General features: G+C 42.3%; 1 protein-coding gene across 1 annotated transcript in view; it reads right to left on the reverse strand.

Moving 5' to 3' along the window:
- cacna1ia (calcium voltage-gated channel subunit alpha1 Ia) overlaps positions 1-27918 on the reverse strand; it is a 427222-nt gene that overhangs the window by 69485 nt on the left and 329819 nt on the right. The window contains exons 26-30 of the mRNA XM_034687815.1: positions 24682-24771; positions 16781-16973; positions 13677-13828; positions 10074-10183; positions 3887-4020 (exon numbers count right to left, since the gene is read on the reverse strand). Of these exons, the coding sequence (XP_034543706.1) occupies positions 3887-4020; positions 10074-10183; positions 13677-13828; positions 16781-16973; positions 24682-24771 (679 nt within the window). The remainder of the gene's footprint in view (positions 1-3886; positions 4021-10073; positions 10184-13676; positions 13829-16780; positions 16974-24681; positions 24772-27918) is intronic.

Below are 27918 nucleotides of genomic sequence, written 5' to 3' on the forward strand. Positions count from 1 at the left end.
GAGAGAGATAACAGGCGATCGATAGATGGAGTGAGTTCCCGACACTCCATTAGAGACCCCACACCATTCCCAGAGGTCCAATTTCAGGAGGAACATGTCTGACGACGAGGCTGGTAGAAGAAAGAAAGGAGTGGTGTGATGGGGAACTGCTTCTTAGACAATAAAGCCTCCTGAGAGGTGGACTGGCTGATGGTGGATGTGTGTGTGTGAGAGTGAAAGATGGTTAAAGCGACTCTACATCATAATGAATCTGTGAAAAGCATCTCTAAGAAACTTCTCACCAAATTTCAAGATTAGGCTTCACTCTTTGGGGACATCTTTAGGTGCATTTCAATCAAGAGTTCCAGGGTCTTTTAGCCCCCAGAACTACTTTACCCTGAACTAAAAGGTTCCTGTGCCCCCATCGTTGTCTGAGTTTCGACCACAGTCTGAAGTCCCGGGTAGATTGTGCAAATCTGGACAGTGACGTATGGAGAAAATAAAAAGTAAATGCACTACACCACCAGACCAGTAGAGGGCAGTAAAACAAAGACGAATGCCATTCATCACAGATGACACCATAGAAGCAGATGGACAGGCAGGTATCATTATGAGCATGGATTCACTGAATCAACACGTGAGAGGAGATAAGCGCGAGTAGCAAAGACGTTTCAACACGGCTTTAAAATCCTTTTGAACTCAAAAGGCCGTGGCAGAGATCGGCCGGTGTTTTGGTTTAAACCGCGACCCTGTTAACTGGAGACTCTCAGCCGGATGCATCCCTCATAAACGTCTTTAGACGGTCATTAAACATCTGATGAGGATATTTTGAAATCTTAATAAAAACTAAACTAGTTTGCATTCCCAGGAACTCCCTCTGTGTTTCAACAGCTGTGTAAACGCCACAAACACTGACACGTTCAGCTGAAGGTCTCCAGTTTACAGGGTCACTTTTAAAACCGGAACACTGGGAGAGACGCATTCATAGTGGGCTGAGAGAAGACTACTGTTACAAGCTGCTAAATCAAGAGAATCACAGCTTCTTCTTTTGAAAAGTACACACACATACAAAAAAGATAGAACAAATAAAAACTAATGAAAGAAAGAGAAATCAAGTGAATCACAGATGTGTGTGATGTTATTGTGGACGGCGGGCCAAATAAAAACAATGCTGTTCATCTACCAATCAGACATGTTCAGCATTGCAGGCCCCGCCCCCGAAAGTCCCGGGACCTTTGAAAGTACTTCCCCCCCTAGCAGGGGCTTTTTAGGGGGGAGATTATCTACCCCTGAACTAAATTTAGACCCTGGGTCCACCGGTCGAAATGTACGTAGTTCCAGGGTAAAGTTCCTCCTGTCGAAAAACGCCTTTTGGTGCCAAGTTTGTGTCTACCAGGAACTTTGCACACCAGTTTAAATGGAGGATGTTTCTCTGCATTTGTTTTGACACGCTGAAGCTGAGGCCTTATCAGGAGTCGAGGCTTTTTCTGGAGCTTTTTCAGGGACATTTTGACCACCGAGGATGTTGTTCCATTTTTTTGTCCCTGGGCAGCCTGTTCTCATTTACTGTTCATCTCTACACCTACAAAAAGTGAGGCGCTGTATCTTATATATATAACCCATGTACTTTTCAGTCAATTCCCATCCATCTGCAGTTATATCAGACATTTGGAAAGTGAGGTGACGAAGCAGGAGGACAGATAAAGTCTGCTCTGGGAGGCAGAAAGGGGGGAAGAAAAGAGTTAAGACTTTAAAACGGAAGCTAAAGAGTACCTCAAGAAGACAAGGCACAGATGCTACCTTGTGCGCCCGTATGATGCATCTGTTTGTAATGACCAATGTGGTCAACAACTGGTTTGGACACATAAATCGTGCCTCACTTTGAAATACCATGGTGAGAGTCCTGTGTTTTATGGTCCATCCATCATGCTCCAACCTCCACCACAAGCAGATGTTCATGGACTTCCTGTCACTAGGAGTAGTAACTGTGAGTGTGTAATCTCACTGCAAATGGATCTAAATGGGAGTAAGTTGAATCCCTTTATTACCCCATGATTCTCCTGCAGACTCTACGAGGTACCTTGAAGCTCCTGAAGTCAAAAAGTCAGCATCCACTCCGGCTGATCATCCATTTAGAAGACGTAGAAATTAAGCAGCTGGATAGAGTTTTGTGTATTGTGTAGTAGATTAAGGAAGGTTTTGTATTATGGAACATGATGTGGTGTCTTTAAGAGACTGATCAGCCGTTTATGATGTCTCTAACTCCCAGGGACAGGTATCACTATGCTTCTCTTCAGCACCATGGACAGCGACATGCGTACCCATTTTATCATTCAGTCGTCAAAAAGGAAGGAACAGTGTTTTCTGAACACAACATGAAGCGTGAGCATTCTGGCCCTGCATCCCAAAGCACTTCAATAATATAACCTCTGTCCTCCATCAAACGTCTGTTCAGAAGGAAGAGGATCGCAAAGAGTGGAGGAGAATTGGAGGAGCAGGATGCAAGGAAACATTGGAGAACTTCACAACATCACCACGTCACAAAGGTGTGCTCTGAAACAGATCAAAATCATATGTTGGTTTCTAAATATTAAGTATGTGATGAAGCCCTTCCATGTGTCTACGTGGAGAGAAGGAAATGTGGGGAGCAAAGAGTGGGGGAAGACATGCAGTGGATGGTCGACCGGCCGGGAGTCGAACTGGCGACCTCTGCAACGAGGACTATAGCCTCTATATGTCGGGCGCTTAGACCGCTAGGCTACCAGCGCCCATACCCTCTCTTTTTAATGCATGAAAAGCCAAGGCAGGGAGAGCAGCAGCAAAGACCCCCAAGGTACAGAACAGAGCGGGCATCAGTGACAAGTCATACGACACTGGTAAAATCAGATACAGCAGAAAAGGAGGAGCTGGGGTGGAGGTGGAGGTGGGTTGCAGAGGGGTTTGCAGGGGAAGTTTAGAGTAGCTGATGCTCTGATGGCCTTGCTTGGCAAACACTGTGCTCAATTTGTGTTGGCATTAACTTTGCTGACTACTCAGAGGTTAGACTTATGCCAGACCAAAAAACTGTCTAACAACACTTTAAAGATGTCCTTACCTTAAAAAGTAACATCAGGTTACTGTCATGGATGCATTACGTGCATAAGTATTTATATGGATTTTTAATTTAAGCAATAACTCACTGTATTTAAATTCAAGATGATGTTTTTATTGCAGAACAAACACAAAAGTTGTTTAAAAAGTGAATAAAAATGAACCTCGTGTAGCTCATTGCTCTCCGATTATTCACTCAGTGCAGCTGAATCTCCTCTTTTGTTCAGTGTAACTTATAAATTCAGCTGTGAGAACGAGGCAGACTATTCTGAGACATTTTAATATTCAATTGCACAGCCAGAAAAGTTAGTTAAAATTCAGACAGGGCGTTCGAAATGCGAGGAGAGAAGAGTAAAGATTACAAGTCACGTAGTAGCCCCCTCGCACTCTTCATCAAATACCCCACTTGCTTGTAAATGACCACCGGCTGCTGGTAAATTAGTGCATTACCCAGGGGTCCACTCAGTACTCCCGGGGCAGTAATATGGAGGGCAGGGGGGGCGATGGTAAGAGGGTGAGGATTAAGTGAGATTGATGTAATTTGCTTTTATCCTCCTAAAGTGTGAAGTTAAGAGGAAGTGGTGCAGCCCAGAGAGCAAGTCCCACAATTTCCTCTGAATAATAAGAAGAGAGGAGACGAAGGAGAGGCAAATTAAAAAGAGAGAGACGGAGAGATAAACCGGCGCTACCTTTGATCAGGGAGAACAAAGACAAATACAGGGATGTAAGTGATACATTAGGCATGAAACTGTTCCTCTTTGTGTCTTAAGTGCAATTTAAAAAAATTATAACAGTGCCAGTGTGTTTGTGTCGTCACCTCGAGCTATCCTGAGCACCCTCATGATCCGGATGATGGTGGGGTTGATGGGAAGGGAGGCGTTGATCTCGATCTCCTCCAGGGTGATGCCCATCACTGACAGCAGCACAATGGCGAGGTCCAACTGGTTCCACCTACACACACACACCACAAACACACACTCATGAGTTTTTATTCTATCAACACAATGCTGTCAGTGAAGTGAAATAAAGCCATGACCAGGCCAGTGAGCATCCATTTGGACTCTGGGCTTCATGGCTGCACACATCAGACTCTGTGTTATGTTAATCTTCACATGAATATTAATACCCTGCATCAACTTTATGTATAATTTGCATGATTCTCCCAATTCTGACTCGGGTGAAAGAATCCGTAACAGCAATAATCATTACCTGAAGGCGCGCTCCTGTTATGAATATTCAGGTTAATACTAGAAGAACACTGTGTAATAAAATATGCAGGGTTTTTGTCAGTGATTTGTGAGCCCCACAGCACACCGGGTCCAAGCATCTGGAGTTTGAATTAAAAAAAAAAGCAGGGCTCAAAGATGATTTTTATAACCACAGGACTGATGACACAATTTAAAAACATACATGTGATGGTTGGGGAGCTCACCAGCAGCAGCAGCAGCAGCTTTTGGTTCATACATCAGGAAATTAAAAGACAGAGCTGCAGTGAATTGTTGTAGTCGAGTCACCAAACCTCAAGTCTGAGTCAAGTCAGTGTTCAAGTCTGAGTCCCAAGAGAGAAAATATAACATGTTATATGTGCTTGATATGTATGTGATGAATATACTATGTAATGAATATGGTGTGGGATTAATGTATATGAGTGTAGTGTAGTGTGTTGTGGTTATATATGTAATGTATGTGTATGAATTGATGTGCTTTGGCAATAACATGTCTTTGTTCATGCCAATAAAGCAAAATTGAATTGAATTGAGAAATCTGAGTCGAGTCCCTATCATCTCAGTCCAAGTACAAGTCGAGTCCTCATTGTTAATATTACTGATTTCAAGGAGGGCGGCTGCTTTAGTCCAAACTAATGACAGTCTGAACCTGGACTGACTGTGTGGGACTTTTCTTCCATTAATATGAATGTTGGAGCTCTTTCCAGTGGGATCACTGCCAGTGTCCAATAAACTCAGCCCAAACTCTGTTAATCACAATTTTAACCAACCAATCAACTTAGACCCAACGGGTTAGTTACTTTATACCGCTAGTATTACCCATAGACTGTAAAAATAATGGACGTAGTATCCTAGACATCACCCATCTGTTTCTGAAGCCCTGTTTTGATGCCAATCCTCGGTGGCAGCCATATTGGAAATGTTTAACTCAACATAACTTCTGTCCAGCTAGTGTGACATAAAGAGGCGGGCTTTGAGCCTCCTAGCCAACAGCTACAGAGTTCCCACCTGTCAATCAAGTCAGCTGTGCCTCTCATAATGGAAAACTCGTAATCTAAATGTAACCGGGTGAACTAAAGACTGTTACGTGGTGTTTTGATCATAGACTGTATAAAATATGGACGTAGTATCCGTGACTTCACCCATCTGTTCCTGAGAGCTGTTTTGAAGCAAATCGACGGCAGCAGCCATATTGGTAATGCGGAACTCAACTAGGCAGAGTGTGACGTAGTGTGAGTCTCTTAGCCAATGGCTGTGTGTTCCCGACCAGGAGTCACGTCAGTCATGTCCTTATTTGGGCAAAACTCATGATCTTAATATCTTCTTAACCATCACGTTAGAAAAAAATTCACCCCCGTACAGTGTGTGCCATTAGAGAGATTAGCGTTGTAGGGCCAAGCCGTTTTTTGAACCAGGCTGTAAACATGTTTATTAATGCTGCAAAGATCGCCTTTTTCCCATTCATATCTATGTGGTTTCCGGTGTTTCTGCAGCCAGCCTCAAGTGGATTTTCGATGTATTGCAGTTTATAACACTTCCACATTGGCTTCATTGTTTGAGACCGGAGTTTGCCGCTTGGTTTTGATAGCCTGATATGTTAACCTATGGCCATAATTATTATGAGAGCTGTTCCACTGTACTGAGGTAACGCTGTCCCTTTAAAAGCGGCGCAGGGTTAGACCCGCGAGAGCACGAGATCTCACGAGACTGTAGCCTCCGGGGAGAAAAAGTAAACAAAAAGACCCCGAAACGTTAGACCGCGAAGGTGTCTATCTTTCTCCATAAAGATGGAGAAAGACCTATAAACGTTAATGTAATCCAAAGAGGATCGAGAGAACGTGCTGAGTGTGTGTTTGATTTCTGCCACGCTGAGGAAAAGCTGAACAGCAGTGCAGCAGGGGAGATAGCAGAGTTGGGATCCAGGTGTGTGTCTGTATGTGTGCAGACTCAGAGTATACACATGAGTGGAAAGCCACTACTGTTGTCTTTAGTGTTTAATACATTTGTCAAACAAGCAATTTACGGATGTAGGTTTAGTTATCTGGAGTGTATGGTTTTGAACATTCTCCTGAAACAGAAGTGAGATAGGACAGCCATTAATTATTATTAAAACTTGGACTTTCTACACTTCTCATCCAAAAAGGATTAATGCTGTTCTTATGTTTTCTATAAGTCCAGTCTGGGAATAAAGACCCACATAAAACGTGTTCTGTGTCTGTTCCTGTCATTTTATGACCAGGCCACATAAATATCTTCAAAATTGCTGTGTTATGAAAAAATTCAACCCCCCGTACAGTGTGTGCCGATCGAGAAATGAGCTATCCAGACAACACTTGTTTTTTGAACCAGGCTGTAAACATGTTTATTTCTGCTGTGAAGATCGGCTTTTTTGAATTTGTGTGTATGTGGTTTCTGGTGCTTCCGGAGCCAGCCTCAAGTGGACACTCAAGGAACTGCAGTTTTTAACACTTGTGCATTGGCTTCAATTCTTGCGGCCGGAGGTTGACGCTTGGTATTGCAGTTAGCATACTAACACAGTAAAGTAATAAACATTCTCAGTTACTTTAGCATCTCTCTTACTTTTCTGGGTTCATCCTGGACAGATGTCTGTTAAAATTTGAGCTTGACTCTTTCCTTTACTTGAAGGGTCTTTTACATATCCAACATTTTGCTCTGCTCTTGATGCATTTATTGCGAAATCTTTGAAAGCAAATTGCACGGCTGGAAGAATCTCTTTATCCTGGCAGTGACCGAAGCTGGACAAGACATCACGTGAACGCACGAGGCCTTGCTATGAACGGAATAAATTATATGAAAAGAAAAAAATCTAACATAAACATTAAAACAGTATATCAATGCAAAAGCCTGAGTCCTCCTCCCAATCTTCCAAGTCCTAATGCAGTCAATGCTCGAGTCCAAGTCCAAGTCCGAGTCATCAGTGCTTGAGTACAAGTCGAGTCATGAGTCTAGAAAATTGGGACTCAAGTCCGAGTCCTAGACTCGAGTATTACAACACTTGTTGATGCAACATTAAAGTTCATGCCAAAAGGAGATTTAAGTGACGAGGTGGCTGTTAACATTATCAAGCAAATCAACAAGCAAAGGCGATTGGGATCACGCACTCATAGCAGTCAAGGGTTTGCTTTTGGTCCCATGTTTTTGGCTGTTCCCCGCTCTGATTCGATGAATCTTTCACACTCTGGATTGCTCACTAACTTGAAGGGCTCACTGGCTAAGTTAGGTAAACAGCACCCTTTGGTACAGTCAAGTGATTCCCCAATGTTGCTGCTTCACAAATTCAAACTTAACTAATTGGTGTTCCTGAAAGTCAAGAGGATGATTCACCAAGTACGCCAAGAGACACCGCGAGGACTCTAAAAGTTTAAGATTGGCAGATGTAAGTGAGCACAGCTGCAGCTAGAATATTTATGAATATTCTGCAAGTAACAGTGTTAGCTGAGGTTTTAATCAGGTTTTCAAAATGAAGTTGGATACTCAGAGGCACGCATTTATAAAAATGTGCAAAAAACATTCAACTTTAATGAATACTTTAACATTTCAGACCAATGCTTTCTTATTCGTGGCACAGAAAGGCATCCACACTCATTTAAGAAACTCTTTCAGGGATGCAGTTTGGTTTGGAGTATGTTTCTACATTTTGCACACTCTGTATGTAAGATGGTCTTCATTCAATAAAGTATCAACTACATTATTATCAACTTTCAGTATACAAAAACAGCTGATTGAGCATTGGATAACTGTTGAGCCGTCTATGTCGCTTCTGAATGACGTTAATTCAGCTGAGTAAGAACTACATTTAAAGAGAGACCCTTTAGATGCAGACAAACTGGCATGCTGCAGCTCCTGCACAGTCTGTACAACATATCCTCTTCGTCAATGCTCTATTAGAGCTTTCCAAGCATCTTTAAATTCTAGGCAGCGCAGTTCCTTAGAAAGAAAATATTCTGAAGGGCAACAAGTTGGATTCCACCTTGGCTTAAGGCTGTACTACCAGAAAAAACTAACTGAGAAAAACTTGTCTGACTGTCAAAACTACCTTTGATCAAACCTTAATATAAGATCTACTGTAGTATCCGCTCTTACAGGGGTCAAAAAACATTCTTGACCTCTGGGTTCATTTAAGTTTTCTCCCTAAAATGCTGCCCGGGGGGATGTTTCTTCACAATCACTGTGTCTTGTCCTAGATTACATCTCAGTTCCAGGGAAACAGAAGTGGCACAAACCAGACTCAAAGGTTGTAAACACACACACAGAAAAACTGGGTTGTCTAATAAAGTCAGAGCTTTCCGAAAAGCTTACAAGAGTGTGACCGCAGAGAAAGCAAAGAACAAGAGAGAGGGAAAAAAGAAAAGAGACAGGGACAGTAGTGATAACATGCTGCAAAGAGCATTAAGATACCTCTTTATACTCCTACAAAGAATGGAAACAGCATTAACTAACAGCATGCTCTGAAAACAACAACAACAACAACAACAACAACAAGGATCTGAAAGATAAAATCTACAAAGTCAGTCATCTAAAAAAAAATCCTCCAACACCATCACAGTTGCTCCACCAGCCTGCACACATGGTGGAGAGAGACAGAGAGACAGAGAGACCTCTCTCTGGATTAACTAGACGTTGGAGGGAGAGACGAATCTCCTCTATCTATTAAAATATAAACTTTCTGCTCCGTTGCAGCTCAATATTAACATGCAAGATAATCTTAAAGAACTTTTCTCTCCAGAAGCTCTACAAAAAGATCACCCATGTCACTGTTCATGATTTCCAGGTAATACAGTTACGGCCAACTTCCACCAGATCCGTTTCCGGTCCATCTCCGATCCGTCACGGCACTGAATATGATAGGTTTCTATTCTAGTCAATGTGTTAACTTCCACTGGATCCGCTCCGTTGCGTTCCGGCTGCGTCTCTGATCCGGCAGGTCGTAACGCAACGGATCCAATACACAAGACTTCTATTTTTGCCATTTAGAGCTGAGTCAGGCCTGTAGTCAACAGGTCAGAGGTTTTCAGAGGACCATAAAGACAACATGGATGAGGAGAGGAGGATCCTTGATTCAGTGATTGCTGCAGGAAAACCTTGGTCCAGCTGCCCGGCGGTCCTGCTCTGTGCTGCATTACGAGATCGCAACCGGTGGGTGTTGGTGGACGAGAGAGCACGGAGCAGGACTGCAGGGAATCAGAGAAGGACCTGACACGAATCTGGTGGAAGTCCCATGTTAAAGTGTAACCCTCAATGCTTACTGGAGCTGCCAGTATAAGACGTTGCATTGTGAAGAGTTAGACTATACCAAACTGAACCATAGTGAACTGGGTTATGCAAGAAAAACAAGAACAGTTGTGCTGAAAAGTTTACATACCCTGGCAGATTTTGTGATTTTTTCTGGCCATTTTTCAGAGAATATGAAAGATAAGAGAAAAACTTTTTTTTTCCACTCATGGTTAGTGGTTGGGTGAAGCAAATTATTATCAAACCACTGTGTGTACTCTTTTTATATCATAATGACAACAGAAACTACCCAAGAAATCATAAATTCTGCCAGGGTATGTAAACTTAGGAGTCCAAATGTATATGTTCCTTTTCTGACATGTTAAACTGAGGGACATTTTGCAGAGACGTCCTGATGTTTGTGCAAGTAGAGAAGATACTAAACTTGATAGTAACAGCCTCCTGTACCTCAAACAAACATCAACAGTATTTATACTTTAAAATCTGTGCACATCAGTGTCTGTAAAGGAAGTGTTCCCTCTGTACCTGTCCTTGAAGAAGCGCCGAAAGCCAAACGCCACCAGCTTCAGAGTCGCCTCGATCACAAAGGTGGAGGTGAAGAAGTAGTTGCAGTACTTCAGTCCGGTCTCCAGGGACTAAGACAAGAGAGGGACAAAGGTTAAAGAACAATGGAGGTAAAATAAAAAAACAATAAAAAAACAGAGAGCAAGAGTTGTTCATTCCCTCTGCTGTGTTGCACCATGGGTCAAAGTGGAACCACTTTTGGGTCTGTAGTGAGATTTATGTGACAGATTTTTTCTTTGTTTTGAAATGTCAATACAATTATTATTTGATGAACAGGGAGAGGAAGAGAGAAAAACATCAGTAGTTGTTCTTTAACCTGATCCGTCAATGTGAGAAAAGCTGCCAATATATCTCTTTGAACAGAAGACTCTTTAATGACTCAGACAACAACTGAGTTATGACAGACTCTGGGGAGGAACAGAGGACACGCAGCCATTAATGAGTCAGGCTGAAAATTATATAATGAAGTTTGGAATGATGTTATGATTGAACCCACAACTCCAACCTTGATAGGGCATCCTTGTACAGGGGTAATTATCTTTAGATAAGTCCCAGGGGAACAATATCATGCATGATGTGCATCATAAATCTTACTATATAATCAAATGGAAATTTGCACTATTATACTTCTATAGGATCCAATCAAAGCCATGCTTTTAATTTGAAAAAAAGTCAAATCTGATGAAAAAAACCAAACATTCTGCTGCGGTTCTGTCCCAATACAGTTTGTTTGATCATTTGAAAAACACATTATTTGATTTACTAGTTGAAAACAATATAGTAAGAGTATAATGAGAAGACAAAATTGACACTTTCTATGTTTGTACAATGTTAATGAAGTGATATTGTTTTTTTTAAGTTTGACTTTTGACTTGTTTTGTTTTTAAATGTAAATTGTGAGTGGATTGTACAAATTTGCATGAGTGGGCCCCAGGAAGAGTATTTGCTACCTTGGTAGTAACTAATGGGTATCCAAATAAATAAACAAATAAATAAATAAATAAAAAATAACCAATAGCAGCTGGTTTGCTTATTTCAGCTAACTGTTAGTGCACTGAGCGGTACAAGCCATTGAGACTACAACCACCTATCCTAACCAAAAATAATCCAGTACATATAGCCCCTCATGAACCATAAAAATGTGTTTGTATGATCTTTGATGCAGATTTTACCTTTAAAAAACACCAGGCTAGCTGTTTACAGTCCTTAAGATAAGATAAGATAAGATACTCCTTTATTCGTCCCACAATGGAGAAATTCGTGGAGTTACAGTTGGAGTTACTTACATAGACTAGGCTAGCTGAATACTTGAAGTTATCAATATTGTTTAATAACCAAGCGGCAACCTCCGGTCTAAAAATATGAGTCAATGCGGAAGTGTTAAAAGCTGCAGTTCATCGAGGATCCGCTTGAGGCTGGCTCCGGAAGTACCGGAAGTCACATACACATGAATGGGGAAAAGACGATCTTTACAGCAGAAATAAACATGTTTACAGCCTGGTACAAAAGATGAGTGTAGTCTGAATAGCTAATTTCTCGATGTCCTCTCACTGTGAGGGGGGTGATTTTTTTTCTAATTCGGCAATTTCGAAGATATTGAGATTACTAGTCTTCCAATGAGAGGCACAGCTGCCTGTGGGAACACTGCAGCTGTTGGCTAGGAGGCTCAAAGCCCGCCTCTTTACGTCACACTGGCTCGACAGAAGCAATATGGCTGCCGCAGCCGATTGGTCTCAAAACAGCTCTTCAGAAACAGATGGGTGACGTCACGGATACTACGTCCATATTTTATACAGTCTATGTTAATAACTCTGGAGACAATTATCATACCCTCCTACAATATAAAAAAAAAAATCAAAATTAAAAAAGTAAAGAGCAACTGAAGTCCCCAAATCATTTTTTTTCATATAGTGAACACAAAATAATTATCTTGAGGGAAAAACGTATTATTTTGTGCTCAGAAGCTGAACAAAAATGTACTTTTCGGACTTCAGCAGCTCTGTATTAAAAAAATTAAGTTAGCTTAACAAAATAGTCTGCTACTTTACTCTCCCTGTTAACCTTAAAGTAGTGCTAACCTCCTTTATACTTTTTTTTAACCAGGCAGCAACATCTGGTCTTGAAATATGAAGTAAATGAAGAAGGGCTAAAAACTGCAGTTCCTTGAGTGTCCACTTGAGGCTGGCTCAAAGAGCTCTGGAAGCCACATACACATCCATTAAAAAAAAAGACAACCTTTACAGCAGAAATAAACATGTTTACAGCCTGGTTCAAAAAACAATTCTGGTCTGAATAGCTCATTTCTCTATTCATACACACTGTAGGGATGAATATTTTTTAAATAATCATTAGTTTTGAAGATATTAAGGTTACAAGCTTTGTGTGATTAATGGCACGGCTGTCTTGACTGTAGCTGTTAGCGAGGACGCTAAGGGCCCGCCTCATCCCGCTCTCTCACAGAGACCACATCCCTTTTTAAGTCTATGATTCTAACCAGTATCCCACTCTTCAGCTCCCTCTGTGTTCCTTTAACTTAAGTCTTCTGTTATTATGTTTTTAAAACCTGCAGCGCTCCGACTGCAGCCTGTCATGTGTGGGCAGTCGCTTTGGACACCAGCGCTGCTCCGATAGCTGTTGACTTGGAGTGTCTGTGTTTGTAAGAGCTGGCGTAAACAGACCTAAAAGATAAACTGGAAATAATGAGTTGTGTAGGCTTCATATGTGCAGCCTGCTACAAAAGCTGCAAACATGCACTATCTTTAACTCGGGCATATTGCTGTTTTAGATGTTGAAGTGCAACACGGAAAGCCGGCAGCTTCAAGACAACACAAGTCTCACTTAGCAGAAACAATGAGTTCATTGTCATGTTGATAATAAGCTAATATTTCTCCTGCACCTTAATACTGGCTCATTTACAGCTTGTTTTTCCTGTAGCTGCTTATTCAAGCTATTCCATTTTCCCCCTGCAAGGAAAATACGGCGATAATAATTATGCTTGAAATACGTTATAGATTATTCCATTTCAGTCTGTGGAGACTTGGCAGATAATGTTGTCTGTAATTCAGCAGGAGGACTCTGCAGCTCTTTTGTAAAACTATCATTGCTTTGCAGGTTATTAATATGGATGTAAAGATAAAAATAAATAAATCTTTAAGACAACTTTTTATCTGCAGATCTGCAAATCCCAAGACACATTTCTCCCGCAGCACAATGAGGTAACAGAGTCAGGATAAAGTAATGTGGTTTACCACTGTCAGACTTCACACGTCTTTAAATTCACACTGACTCTTTTTCATGTCCACCTCTGAAAACATTTTAAACTCCACAATCTGCCAGACGGTTTGTATCCCAGCATGTGGATGAATGTTTGGGTTTTGGCTGTTTTTTTTGCTGCTGATTCAGAGCAGCAGGTTGGCAGCCTGCCTTCAGGAGTGCCCACTTCTAAAAAAACTCAGCCCAGATGGTGTATCACCGCCCACTCAGGAGCCCTTAAACAAGTCCGCTGGGTCCGTCTGACTCTGCAAACGCCCACACCCCTCCATCGCCATTGAGAAACACGCTCACCTGTGGCTGACTGTAGTGCTCCAGAGACATGGTGATCACATTAATGCAGATGATGAAGGTGATGACCAGGTCCAGGTAGTGGCTGGTGCACAGAGTGTGGATGGCCAGGCGGGCCGGACTGTAGGACGCGTAGTACGGCATCTTCTGGGCCTCTGGAGAGAGAGGAGGAGGGGAGAAGAAAGAGGAAGATAGATCTTTAAAACCTCTGGGAACCCAAATCAACAAAAACATTCTACCTATGATATTTCAGACCATATGTAAATACTAAAAACTATGTAAAAATATTAGAACTCAACTTTGATCCATTTTTCAAGTATATTCAAATACGTTTTTCAACACATTTTCACACTGGGTTTTAAGGGGGCTGGTTTAACCTGATATTTATTACGTAATAAATATCCAACCAATCAGAAATTAAACACTGAGTCACGTGCACACATGTTCAACAAAACTACTCCGCTCCTGCTCAAACTGTCTCCTGACGTCTCAGCCAGCTCCCCTCAGTGTTGTCTGAGCTGTTAGCTTGTTTGCTAATCACGTACTGCCTGTAATCTGTCTGTATAGCTGTCTCTCTGCTCTTTGCACCACTGTGCTCGTGTGTCCCTGTCTGCATATCAACCAGTGAAGATGACAGCTTGTTGTCATTCTTTATTTCCCTAACTGTGGTGGATTTGGGGAAACTTTGGGACATGGTTGAGTTGAATAGCGGCCGAGTGCCTAAAACAGTCCCGCATATGCTCGGCTGATTTCCCTCAGGACCGGTTCAGTTATTTTCCCCCAGGACCGGTTCACTTATTTTCCCCAGGACCGATTCACTAACTTTTACCAGGACCGGTTCACTAACTTTCCCCAGGACTGGTTCACTAACTTTCCCCAGGACAGTCTCACTAACTCTCCCCAGGACCTGTTCACTAACTTGCCCCAGGACCAGTTCACTAACTTTAACCAGGACCGGTTCACTAACTTTCCCCAGGACCGGGCCCACTAACTTTCCCCAGGACCGGTCCACTAACTTTAACCAGGACCGGTTCACTTACTTTCCCCAGGACTGGTTCACTAACTTACCCCAGGACAGTCTCACTAACTCTCCCCAGGACCAGTTCACTAACTTTAACCAGGACCGGTTCTCTAACTTTCCCCAGGACCGGTTCACTAACTTTCCCCAGGACCAGTTCACTAACTTTAACCAGGACCAGTTCACTAACTTTCCCCCGGACCGGGCCCACTAACTTTCCCCAGGACCAGTCCACTAACTTTAACCAGGACCGGTTCACTAACTTTCCCCAGGACCAGTTCAATAACTTTAACCAGGACCGGTTCACTAACTTTCCCCAGGACCGGTTCACTTACTTTCCCCAGGACTGGTTCACTAACTTTCCCCAGGACAGTCTCACTAACTCTCCCCAGGACCTGTTCACTAACTTGCCCCAGGACCAGTTCACTAACTTAAACCAGGACCGGTTCTCTAACTTTCCCCAGGACCGGTTCTCTAACTTTCCCCAGGACCGGTTCAGCAGTACACTAACTTTAACCAGGACCGGTTCACTAACTTTCCCCAGGACCGGGCCCACTAACTTTCCCCAGGACCGGTTCACTTACTTTCCCCAGGACTGGTTCACTAACTTACCCCAGGACAGTCTCACTAACTCTCCCCAGGACCTGTTCACTAACTTGCCCCAGGACCAGTTCACTAACTTAAACCAGGACCGGTTCTCTAACTTTCCCCAGGACCGATTCACTAACTTTCCCCAGGACCAGTTCACTAACTTTCCCCAGGGACCGCTTCACTAACATCCCCCAGGACCGGTCCACTAACTTTCCCCAAACAGCTCCGTCTGACACCCGGAGCCGAGCTCCTCTGCGTGCACATACTACACTTCAGCCTCCTCTGCTCTGGGCGTCCCATGGTCCTGATTCCCCGGAGACTTCAGAGTGATAAAACTAATAAATGATAGAAGTCCTGATCCTTAAGTATTTTATGACTCAGCTCTCAGAGACCATTTGAAATGAATAATTTTCAGATTCTGGAGTTTTGATGTCTTTAGATTCAGAGTAAGACGGCTCAAACATGCAGGATGTGAACTCTCTCTTGACCTTTCAATCAGAGAGTTAGGCCACGCCCACACAGTCCTGAGAAATGCTCTGACCTGTAAAATAAGCTGTTTTTGAACAAAGTTTGTTCATAGTTGTGGATGTTTATTTTCACTCAGATTTTTGCTGAAGCTTGATAACACATTACATTTTGATATTCTATCTGAATTCGAAATATTCCATTTACGTTTCCAGAGGCTTTAATGGTTGGTGCAGGAAAAGAAAAGCTGATGGATGGAATACATCTGTGAGGAAAGGAAGGAAGTGGGAGAAAATGAAAGCACCAAATGTGAAAAAAAAGGTGAGAAAACACAAAAAGATGGGAATAAATGGGAAAAATGAATCCAGCGGGGGTGAAATGAAGTACACAAGAAAAAGGTGTTCAAAGGAATATGAGATATGGAAAATAAAGAGGTGTGGGTATTCGGTGAAAGCAATGCGGGATGGAAACAGAAATGACTTCTTTTATGATTTATTTTTCTCCAGGAGGGAGGAAAACCACGAAGAAAATGCAGAATGAGATTACTGTGCATGATAATGTGAAGAGAAAAGGTTGATAAATGTGACAGAGAGGTTAAGTGGTTTTATATGAGCTGGAGAAGTGGCTTCCCTGACATCATACCGGTGAGGCTGGATAACTTCTATTAATAGGAAATTAAAGGTCTTGGCACTGAAATGGTTAAAGGGAAGTGCTTCGTCTGTCCAAAGCTCCAGATACTATCAGTCCACTTATTTATACTTCTGCTGACTAAGTTTGCAGTCTCCCCTTTCTGCTGGGAATTAATACAACCTGCTTTTGTACTTTAATCTGTTTCCTTCCATCCTTCATTTCACCTCCTCTTTGCTTCCTTACCTCCTAACTTTGAATTTTCTTCTCATTTGAACCCAATTCTCCTCCCTAATCCCTCTCCCTTTCCTCATCTATCATCCTTCCTCAGAGCCTCTGTCCCTTCCTCGACCAATTTTCTCCAAGCATCATTTCTCCATTTCTCCATTCCTCCCTCCCCTCTTACTTCTCCTCTTCTTCTCCATGCGTCGCTGCCGTTTCTCCTCTCTCCGCTTGGCCTCCTCCACCTCCTGATGCTGGCGACACTTGTGGAAGTTCTCCACCACCACGCCCACGAACATGTTGAGGACGAAGAAGCTGACGATGAGGAGGAAGGAGATGAAGTAGAGCAGCATCCAGGGGTTGTTGTTGGTTTGTGGCTGGAGGAGAAGAAGAAGAAGAAGAAGAAGAAACAGGATGAAAAGGAAGGAGAGGAGCTCAGAGAGTGAGGGATGGGCATGTCAGAAGTCATAGAAGTGAGATCAAACCATTACCATATACATTTGAAAGTGCAAATATGCTGAGCTTTTCAAATCAAAAAACACATGGTCAAAATTTCTTACACAACATTTTGTATGACATCATATGAAGAGCGATACTCAGATGCTACAAATGCCCGGTGTTCTGTCAATCCCACTCATGGTCATGTCAAGGCTTTTTAAGGTTCATAAAGAGACTCAAAGATTGTTACTCTTTAGCTTCCCTTTAAGGTAACCTTGAGTTGTTGAGTGTGTGTGTGTGTTGGCTTAATGAAGCAGAGAGTGCACTGAGTGCAGTGTAGGGGTGTTCTGGTGTGTGGGTTTATGTGCATATCTTTGTCTGTCAGCACTATCTCAAGGGGCACCAACATACAGCAAAGCAGCATGATAGAAAGGATGCATCTACACTAAAAACACTAAAAATTCAACATAGTTTTTTATTAATAACGTGACTATTTTGGTACAGATATTTACTTGTTCTGTACCTACAACACTGAAAATCTTGCATTCAATGCTTGGAGGGAGTTCTGCAGGATTCTATGTTTTAATGTATTATTCTTTTTAGTTCTTTAAGTGCCTAATAAAGGAAATTAATCTTATTTTATTGTTGCTTTTTTCTCCTCTTACTGTACCAAAAATGTACCAAACCAAACCAAAATTTGTGTGTACCATTACACTCCTAGTTTCTACATGTGATCAATGAATCGTTCTGATTGGATGGCAAAAACACAACAATTATATACTAAAGTTTAAGAAATAAAACATAGTGTGGCTTTATATAAAAACACTTTGCTGGATTTGAACAGGACATGGCCCTCTTGTATTCTCCGTCAAAGTCTAAGCTTGAAAACACGTTCATTTAAAAGTGAAAACCTCTCCAAAATTCAAGAAGAGAATCTGACAATGTAAAGAAAACAGCCAATGTCAAGTTTATTGCCCTATAAGTTTCAAACAAGGAAGTTTAACTTTGCAGAATATAAAAACATGTATTTCATTTTGAATCCCACGGTCAACAGAAATAAAAAGATTAACTGAGTTTGAAACTGCCTGCGTTAGTATATATTATGAGAGTTGATGTTTGCCCACTCATATGTTTGCCCTGTGATGACCTGTGGAGCTGGGATTGGCTCCAGCCTCCTATACCATTAAACAGGAAGAGAACATTTAAGTATGCAGACACATCGTTTTTTTTAGATTATCAGAAGTCTAATGCCAGAAGCAAAGTGTGTTTTCAAATCTGATTTGAAATCAGGCCTAGAGGTATAAGCGCCCATCCCCTATACAGAGGCTATTAGTTCTCACTAGGGCGGTCACAGGTACTCCCGGCGTCGGCCATGCATGCTCCCAACATTTCCTGTCTCTATTAAGCTGTCCTCTCGAATAAAGGCCAAAAAAAAAAGCCCAATAAAATATAGAAAAAAAAGGAAGTGTGGAGGACAGCTGAACATGTGAAGGCAGGGCGTTACACTGCTTTGGAGCTGAAAAGGCTGAGCCGCCCCTGAGCTTCAACCTGAACAAAGAGGCGGACAGAAGGAACTGCTCTGTGGATCTGATAAGGGGTTTTAAATGGTCTGCGACACCAACTGGAGCTACTTCATTTATTGATTTATATCTTAATAATGAAAAACTCAAAATCAATCTTTAAATGAGCTGGGAACCAAGAAAGGGAAGCCAGTGTAGGTGAGACATGCAATTTAAAAGACAAGCTCAAGTGTTCTGAACTGACTGCAGGTGAGATGGAGAGGTTTGGTGAACACTAATGAAGAGGGCATTGTCATGATCAAGAAAGTCAGTGATAAAAAGCATGCAGATTCTTGGGAAAATCATTAGAAGATTGGTCCTGCAAAGTATTGTTCATATGACTCCAAATGTCCTGAAATACGCTCCTAAGGACTCGCCATGTGACAGATTTTGGCCTCCACACTTGGTCTAATCTTGGGCCCTGATCGTTCTATTGCTTGGGGGTCATTTCAGCTCATATTTTGAGAACCAAAGTTCATAGAGACTTGGGAGAGTGGATGGCATCCCCACTAATTCAAGGCCGCTGAACATGCTGGTCTTGGTACCATGTCTCTACAACCATCCATTGCAGAGATCCAACCAAAAACTGGAACTGGATTTGTGGTCACTAACTTCCTAATGACCCACACAGAGGGTTCTTATATCACCTAAACCAGCTCTGGGAGACACTTTTGAACCATCTCTTCTAAGAGATTGCCTTGAATAATTATTCCAAAAAAGGACCTGAGCTATCATAACCCTCAGATTTCAACAGAGGGTTTCAGAAAATGTTCAGTAACTGGGAACAGGTCCAGGTTTGAGTCATTGCTGCCTCCGCTGGCTCTAAAAATAAGAACTTCTGTCTTACCCCCAATGAGCTTGAGAAAATGAAGCCATCCTAGCTGGGGTGTCTTTGAGACAGAAGTACAAGTTAATTCATTCCAAAAAATTTGGGTGAAGTCATAAATCTAAGAAACAGAAGTTAAGGGGACTAATTGTTCATGTTTTTGGAAACACCTGTAATATAAAGTCAAGCCTCTTGTAATATTCTAATGAACTAAGCCGCTCCAGAATCAGAGCAGTCTGAAACTCAATTTCCACAGGATGACAGGGGACCAGATGAAGATGCAGGAAGAGGAGACAATGTGAGGAAAGGCTGAGGATGATTGGATGTGCGGGTAGTTATTTCAGAGAGTCATTACAAAACAAAAATGAAGTTCAGGTGCCGTTAAGCCGAGATGAGAGTCAGATTTTTGATTTGGAGGAGAGCTGAGTGTTGAAAGCACGGGGTGGAGTGCAAATGAGATTAGTCATTCTGAGCCAAGTTGGACTGCAGCGAGGTCTCTCCCTGAGGCAGGAGACTGAATCATCCAGAATGATGCCCTCTCTCTTTAATAGATATCTTAATAGATGTTCAAATAAAAGCAATTCTAAAGGGAATCAGTTCATTTTGTCGCCACGGTGGAAGAATAATTTGCACCGCGTCATCAGGCTTTGACGTCAGGCGTGTGAATGTGTGCAGGATTTGTCCCGTTAATTGGAACTTTGCTGACATTGGAAACTTCTCTGAGTCGTTGCACCGAACATAAAGGAGGCCAGACTTAAGTAGAAGCACCAAGAAAACTCCTCCTAATCTTAAATAAATTGGTAGATCAAAAGGGACGGGTAAAAATAAACTAAGCTTCAGTCCGGCAAAGCCTTTGTCTTAACTTCTGTGCAGGGGGTGAGTGAGCCCACACACACACACACACACACACACACACACACACACACACACACACACACACACACACACTTATACACACGCAGAGGAAGCAAGTTTTCCCATTCTGTGCAGGGGAGCTCTGTCTTTTTAAGCCTCTTATATCGGTCTTCTGTGCAGATATCAAATGAGCTTAAACCCTGAAATAAAAGAGTGCATTGCATTGTTCAATAGTAATGAAGAGGCCATCAGGCAGGTTGTTGCAGCATCTTTAAGGGTTTGAAAGTTGCACAGTCAATCTCAATTCGTTCTCTATTCTTTGACGTGGAAAACTTGGAACCGTTTCTTTTGAGCTCATTTTTATCTTCGACCTCATCTGATGGATGAAACTGAGAAAAGAAGGGGCAATAATTGGATTCCTGCAACTCATACGACCACAAAACTTGTTCCTTCCTTCTTATTTAACTCAACACAGACAAATCTGAAATCATGCTCATAGGTCCACACTCATTACAGATTCTCTCCTCACTTCAGCTTGGTTCTCCTGTCACCCCCCCACTGCAAGAATCTTGGCATCACATTTGATAAAGACCTTAACTTCAACCAACATATCAAAACCACAGTCCAGTCTTGTTTCTATCAGCTACGCAAAATCTCTGCGATCAGCAATAAATGGACTGGCCCCTGAGTACCTAAGTGAATGCCTTAAAATGTATGCCCCCAACTGCTGCCTGAGATCTTCCCGCAGGTCCCTCTTGGAACTCCCAAGGGCGAAGATAAAAAAAACAGAGGCGATCGGGCCTTTGCGGTCAGGGCCCCCGTCACTCTGGAATGACCTACCGGAGGAGATCAGGCAAGCCACATCTTTGTCCTCTTTTAAATCTCTTTTAAAAACACACTTTTTTAAATGTGCTTTTACTTCTTAAAGCTAGGGTTGGTAGTCTCGGAAAACCAGCATGAATTTGAATGTAGCATTTCCTCAGGACTCCGTCTAACCCCTCCCCTCCTCCCCTCAGAGCTCCTCCAAAACGACGCCCCCCCGCTCACATGCACGAGCGCCGCTGACTTGTGACCATATGATGGTGACTGATTCAAAACCTGCCCTCATCAAAACATTATCATAGTGAAAGTTAAAAACACAAACAAACATGGCTGCTGTTAGCACTCACAACTGTCATTCTAGCATTATCCAGTTGTACTGGTGACACGATATCAGGAGGAAAGTTTTAACACATATATAATACTGTAACAGCTCTACTGTTTGTTAAACCTGTTCAGTGTAGATACTCTTAATTCCTACAGTGTTGACGGTCAGTGAAGGCATCAGGAGAGGTGTAGAGAGTGTGAGCCGGAGAGAGGAGAGACAAGAGGAGAAGTTCTTCATTCATTCAAACATTGATTGTTGTTTTGTTGGTTGGCGTGCTCAAGGCCGACAGTGACCGGTTATTAAAGCTGAACGTGTTCACGACTCGGCTCGTCATCCCTACAGCGTCCGGACGGACGCTACAATACAGATACATTTCTGTAGGACTTACTAAATGTCATTCATTCTTCTGCTTGTCAAAGCCCCGTGGTGAGAGCTTTTTAGACTCTGATCTGGACTACAGTCCTGAGCAAAGCAGTTCATCGGGTCAGAGGGGACAGGCCCGAGGTCGAGCGAGAGGGGCAGCCAGTAGAGTCAGGGGAAGTAGAGGCAGGAGACAGGGACTCGGAGTGCATGCTGGGGAAATGTACGCGCAGGAGGTGGGCAGAACGGCAGGACGGGATTTGAATGGTTTAAAATTTTGGCACCCAAAAACAGTGATTGGTTGGTGTTTTCCCAGGTTTACTCCGGCTGTAGATAGCAGCTTTTCTTCGCTCTTTTTTAAGAACACATTATGTATTGATTGCCATCAGGACATAAAGATCATTTTAACCAGAAGGACAAAAAGTGTATCTAAATCTGATTACCAACCCCAGCTTTAACTCATCACTGACTTTTAAATTTCTGCATGTTTTTTATTATTGTTTTTACTTCACTCATTTTAGCTCTCCTTACCTTTGTCATGTACTTTATTGTTTATGTCACTCTGTAAAGCACTTTGTAAACATGTTTTTAAAAGGTGCTGTATAAATAAAATGTATTATTATTATTATTATTATTATTATTTGGTTCCCTCAAGTGTTTCTTGAAATAAGCACTGTGGCAGCCAACATGTCGTTATACCTACAAGTTTCTGATGGATACAAAATTGCAAACAGGGTGCAATGGTCTTAGTTTGGCTAGGTTTAAGCACCACAACTACTAGGTATTTTTTTATAGCCTTATTTTTATTTCTTGTATTTTAAATTGCTCATTTTGTGTGTATAGAATTAATGAACTACTATTTAGTGGAATGATGCCGAGGGTTTTAGAGCCCCCCCTGGTGACTGTCAAATATACATTCAATAGTTGGGATTTAGGCATCATATTTTTCATCAGACATTTTAATATTACATCCATACAGGATCACACTAAAGCCTATGCAGCATTTATATCATTGCACTTTTTGTGTTTGTGTATTTGCCATTAGTACTTCCTAGAACGTTTATGTTCGCTTTAACAGACGTGGATAAGGGCATCATTGGTATAAAATACAGAGGGGTGTTGAGGAATAAAGGTAAGTGTTGAGGGTGTTGTAACAGCACTAATGAATACTGTTGACTGTAAGCAACCGATCAAAAACCATCAACACAATGACAATTCTTATCATGCTGGTGTATGCCCAAGTGTTCATTTCTCTGAGAAGTTTAGTTATTTGACGACAAAGGATGACTGATTGACAGCTCTGTGGACAAATGAGGCACTTCAAATGTTCTTTACTGGATCATCAGACTAGAGGAGGAACGGTGAGAGAAAACAAACACCAACACGAGAGTCATTGAACTTTCCATAACCATGAGTGTCTGCTTCAAACCAACAGAATAATCCGTGACGCTGTGGACTGTACCCACCTCTTTGATCTTTGATGTTTTATCAGTTAAGTATTACAATTAGGAGATGGAGGTGCGCTGTCCATGTTAATTTCCAGTCAATGCTTTATAACTGTAGTTTATATGGCTTCATGTCACTAAAATCGGTCATTTGGGGTAGCAGCTAAATAAAAACATGAACATGTGTGTCACGTTGCCTCACAGACAACCTATGTAGCTAAAATGATGCTGAATCCAATGAGTTCTTCATACTTGTCAGATTTTTCTCAGTTTGTTTAAGTTGTGACCTCTTCTGTCTCGCTGTTGGTTGACTTGTGGACTATTTTTCACTGTGGAATCGCCAACTTCAACTTTTAATCGCATTTCTGTTGCCCACCAACCCTGCTTTGCAGCACAACCGTGCTCAGCTGGTTGCGCTGAAGCCTGCAGGCTCATCGGCCAAACTGCTGCATATTCCTGCAGAACTTTGGAGATTTAGGACGCAAAGGAGGCTGCAGAGGAGGCATAGAGCAACAAGGTAAGAGAGCTGGTATAAGGAGACGGAGGTTTATGGAGAGGAGATAGAAGCCGTGTCTCTCCTCTCTCATCATGGGCAATGTGAGATCTCTGGCTACTAAGATGGACGGGCTAACAGCACTAACCAGGAGTCAGATGGAGTTTCTGGAATGCAGCATGCTTTATGGAAACGTTGCTGCATCAGGACATTCCTGACCACAACGTCTCCTTTACTGTGCTTTACTGTGTATAAGAGCAACTGTAGTCGAATGACACAATTTCCCTCAGGATGAATAAGGTATTTCTGATTCTGATTCTGAATCAAAGTCACAGTGTAAAGTTTTTAATAATGCAGCTTGTTTTCAGATAGTCTTTCTCTGATGGAATCTTGATCTTACATTAAGTTGTTCACTGTAAAAGAGTGGCATTGGTGTTTTTTTGTGTATTGGTTTTGTAAAGGTATCAAGTACCTCAGTCAGGTGTACAACCAGACTGATTTTAAAGGGACTGACTTGATGCAAAGGTCCTCCAGCTGGAATCTAATCCCACTTTGTCTTAGTGTTGTAGCTCAACTCTTAGATAAAGGTGATCAGTGGATACTCTTGTGCAGCTGGTTTAATTGTTTGGTGATGTGTCTACGATGTCTCCCTGTGGAGGAGTTGAGGGAACATCCAGCTGGGTGGAGATCCCAAGTGAACAGAAGGATGGATTTCTTATCCCATCTGGCCTCGCGTGGGATTCCCTAGAAAGATCTGGAGGATGCTGCTGGAGATCCAGGCATGAAGCCCACATGACTCATTGTGCAACTACGAGCCGGAACCAAACAAGTGGTGGAAAAGTGATGACTACGTGGTAACTAAGCAGCATGAGACGTTCGGTGAGTCAGCAATGTGACTGAGTGGGAAAACATGAGTGTGCACGAGTGTTTGATGGAGCATCAGTTTCAGTCTGTTGTGTTACCTGCTGGTCTATCCCCACTGCGTCCAGTCCGTGGTACATGATGTTGACCCAACCGTCTTTGGAGGCCAGCACAAACAGGGACATGAGAGCCTGGAGGACACACACAGAAACAAATCAAAGTACAAACAGCTGACTCTTATGAGTGTGAGGAAGTGTTTGCCAACCAACCAACATGACATTTTATAAAGAAATTCAACTAACTTTCACACAAAACATAATCACTTCCTTTACTCTCATGTGAAAAAACCTCCTGCTGCCATTGAGACTATCTCTGTTTTTACTTCAAGGCAATGACTAATTGCCAATCGCAGCACAACAGAGCAGAATTAAGAAGTACTCTGGAGAGATCTGGAAAGAATAGCTTTGGAATATTCTCAGATTTGACAAAACTGTCTACGACAACACAAGTCAGTGCATGTGGAATCAAATTGAGCTCTGCTGACTGTCATAATGAAACTTTAAAAAAGGAAAGTCAGGAATGTCCGCTGGGAGTTTTCAGAAATAGTCTTGAAACAGGACTAAACTGACCAATGACTGTTTCAATGTGAGGAAAAATACAGTTTAAATCAAATGTAAATTATTACATATATTGAACATAAACAAGCACCATAAAATTGGGTGCATAAGTCTGACTTTCAATACCCTCTTTTTCATCTAAGTGGGCTGCATCCTACATACTAGTGCAACCAGTATACCATGTTTATAAAATGCACAGAGAGGTATGTTATTATGGCACAGTTTTTCACCCAGAAGACAGTGTTATACTTTTTTAACTAAACCTTAAAGGGGACATATCACGCTTTTTTCATCAATATATATTGGTCTAAGAGGTCCCCAAAACATGTCTTTAAAGTTTATGCTCAAAAAAACACTTTGAAATCAGATTTTGGCATGCCTGAAAAGTCCTCTTCTTCATTCCTCATCAGAACACTCTGTTTTCTCTCTGACCACGCCCCCTCCGGAAGTGGATGTGCCTCGGCTCTCCAGCACGTTGATCTAATGTTTACATGTTGGCTGAATATACACGGCTGCTCAGAGATCGCGTTACTTCAACCCTCTGAATCTGATCCTGACGGAGAGGCGCCTGTAGCAGGACCTTTCTGAAGGATTGGTCATAGATTTAGTGTTTCTTGTTGTTTTATTTATCAGTATGTAGACGTGTGTCTTGGTACACAGCTACGAACATGTAGCTATATGGCTATGCTAACTAGCGCTAGCACTTATCCATGATAAATAAAAATCATCCACTAGATCTTCAAATCTGCAGACGTGGGGAGTAAAACCGACCTCTGCCAGAAAGGCAGCAGGACCTTTTATGAAGGATTGGTCCCAGATTCTGTGTTTCTTGTTGTTTTATTTGTCAGTATGTCGACGTGTGTCTTGGTACACAGCTACAGCTACAGCTACAGCTACAGCTATGAACATATAGCTATGTGGCTATGCTAATTAGCGCTAGCACTTATCCATGACAAATAAAAATCATCCACTAGATCTTCAAATCTGCAGACGTGGGGAGTAAAACCGACCTTTGTGTTTATTAAGACAGCCTACAACTAGCATGCCTCCCTCCTAAGCTCCTTGTTAGCACACATTTGTGCAGGTAATGAAAAACAGAGGGGGGATTCAGTATTATTTTATACAGTCTATGGGCTGAACAAGCTCCGAGCTCTGACTCCGTGACAGACCGGATATTGTTGTGACGTAACAAAAACACGGAAGTCTGAAACGGCTCGTTTCACACACATTTACAGAAAGGTGGAGAAATCAAAACAGGGGCAGAATGGATTTTTTTCATTCTCGGGGGGTTTGTAGACATGCCAGGGACACATATTTCAGGTAAAGAACCATTAAAAAGTCATTTTTGCATGATATGTCACCTTTAATTTAACCAGGAAGTCCCATCAAGATTAAAAACCTCTGTTAGAAGATTAAGGTAAAAGCCTTTCAGAGTCACAAAAATAAATTATAACACAAACAACACAACATGAGGAAATCACAACAGCCATCAGTGCTAAAAGACACTCAAATACATGCTAGCTAAAGCTTTGTAATTAATGTGTGGTGCTATGACTACAAGCACGGCTGATGCCATCATCCACTGCACTCAACCTGCAGCGACTGACGGCCAAATTCCACTAGATCCATTTCCAGTCCGTTTCTGATCCATCACGGCACCAGATCTGATAGTTTTCTATTCTAGTCAATGTGTTAACTTCCACTGGATCCACTCCGTTGCATTCTGGCTGTGTCTCTGATCCGGCAGGTCGGAGCCCTCCGGATCAGAGACACAAGACTTCTATTTTTGCCAGATGCCGGAGCACGACGCATCAATCTCAACAGAGCAGATGGAGCGGGACAGGAAGTCAGGTTTCACCAAAACAAAATGAAAACATCTGGTTAATTTTCAGAATAAAACACTCTGTGTTATCATCAGATCGTATTTCACTTAACTACAACTACAACAAACCGTCATGATGAGCGGAGCCAGGCCTGGAGTCAACAGGTCAGAGGTTTTCAGAGGACCAGAAAGACAACATGGATGAGGAGAGGAGGAGGAGGAGAATTCTTGATTCAGTAATTAATGCGGGAAAACCTGCGGGAGTCACATGACTCCAGCTGTCCGGAGTCCTGCTCTGTGCTGCGTTCTGAAAACACAACCGTGGGTGTTGACGGATGAGACAGCATGGAGCAGGACCGCAGCGTATCGGAGACGACTGGACACGGATCTAGTGGAAGTCTGATGTAAGAATTCGCCCCAATTCTCTGTACAGTAAGGAACTGCTTTGTTGCACCATACATGCTGGATTTATATAGCAATGCAGAAAAGACTGGCAGTGCAGTATATCAACCTTCAACATTGTGGGTTGCTGGTTTTCTTCCAGAAGACTCCTCAGTCTAAGACAACGAATGGCCAGCAGAGATGGGTGGCACAGTCCAGGCAGACTGGTCGCATGGACTTAGTCTGTACCTCACAACTGTCAAAGTTACAGCAGGCTGAACTCAACTCTCGTATCAGAAGCCAGGAGGTCTTTGAACTGCACATGGCAAGAACAGATGGGACCAGAGAGAACTACACTATCATGCAGGACCCCAAAGACCCCCAGAAACCTACAGTCCTACAAACCATTGCCACTTATATTCTGGATTTTAAGGGCGTAGGTTTTAAAAACAACATTTTCTTTTGAATATTTCTATTTCTTTGTTACAGCCAGCTGTTGCTCACTATCCGTCAAACCA

The sequence above is a fragment of the Notolabrus celidotus genome, chromosome 7 (genome assembly GCF_009762535.1).
Source record: "Notolabrus celidotus isolate fNotCel1 chromosome 7, fNotCel1.pri, whole genome shotgun sequence".
NCBI lineage: Eukaryota > Metazoa > Chordata > Actinopteri > Labriformes > Labridae > Notolabrus > Notolabrus celidotus.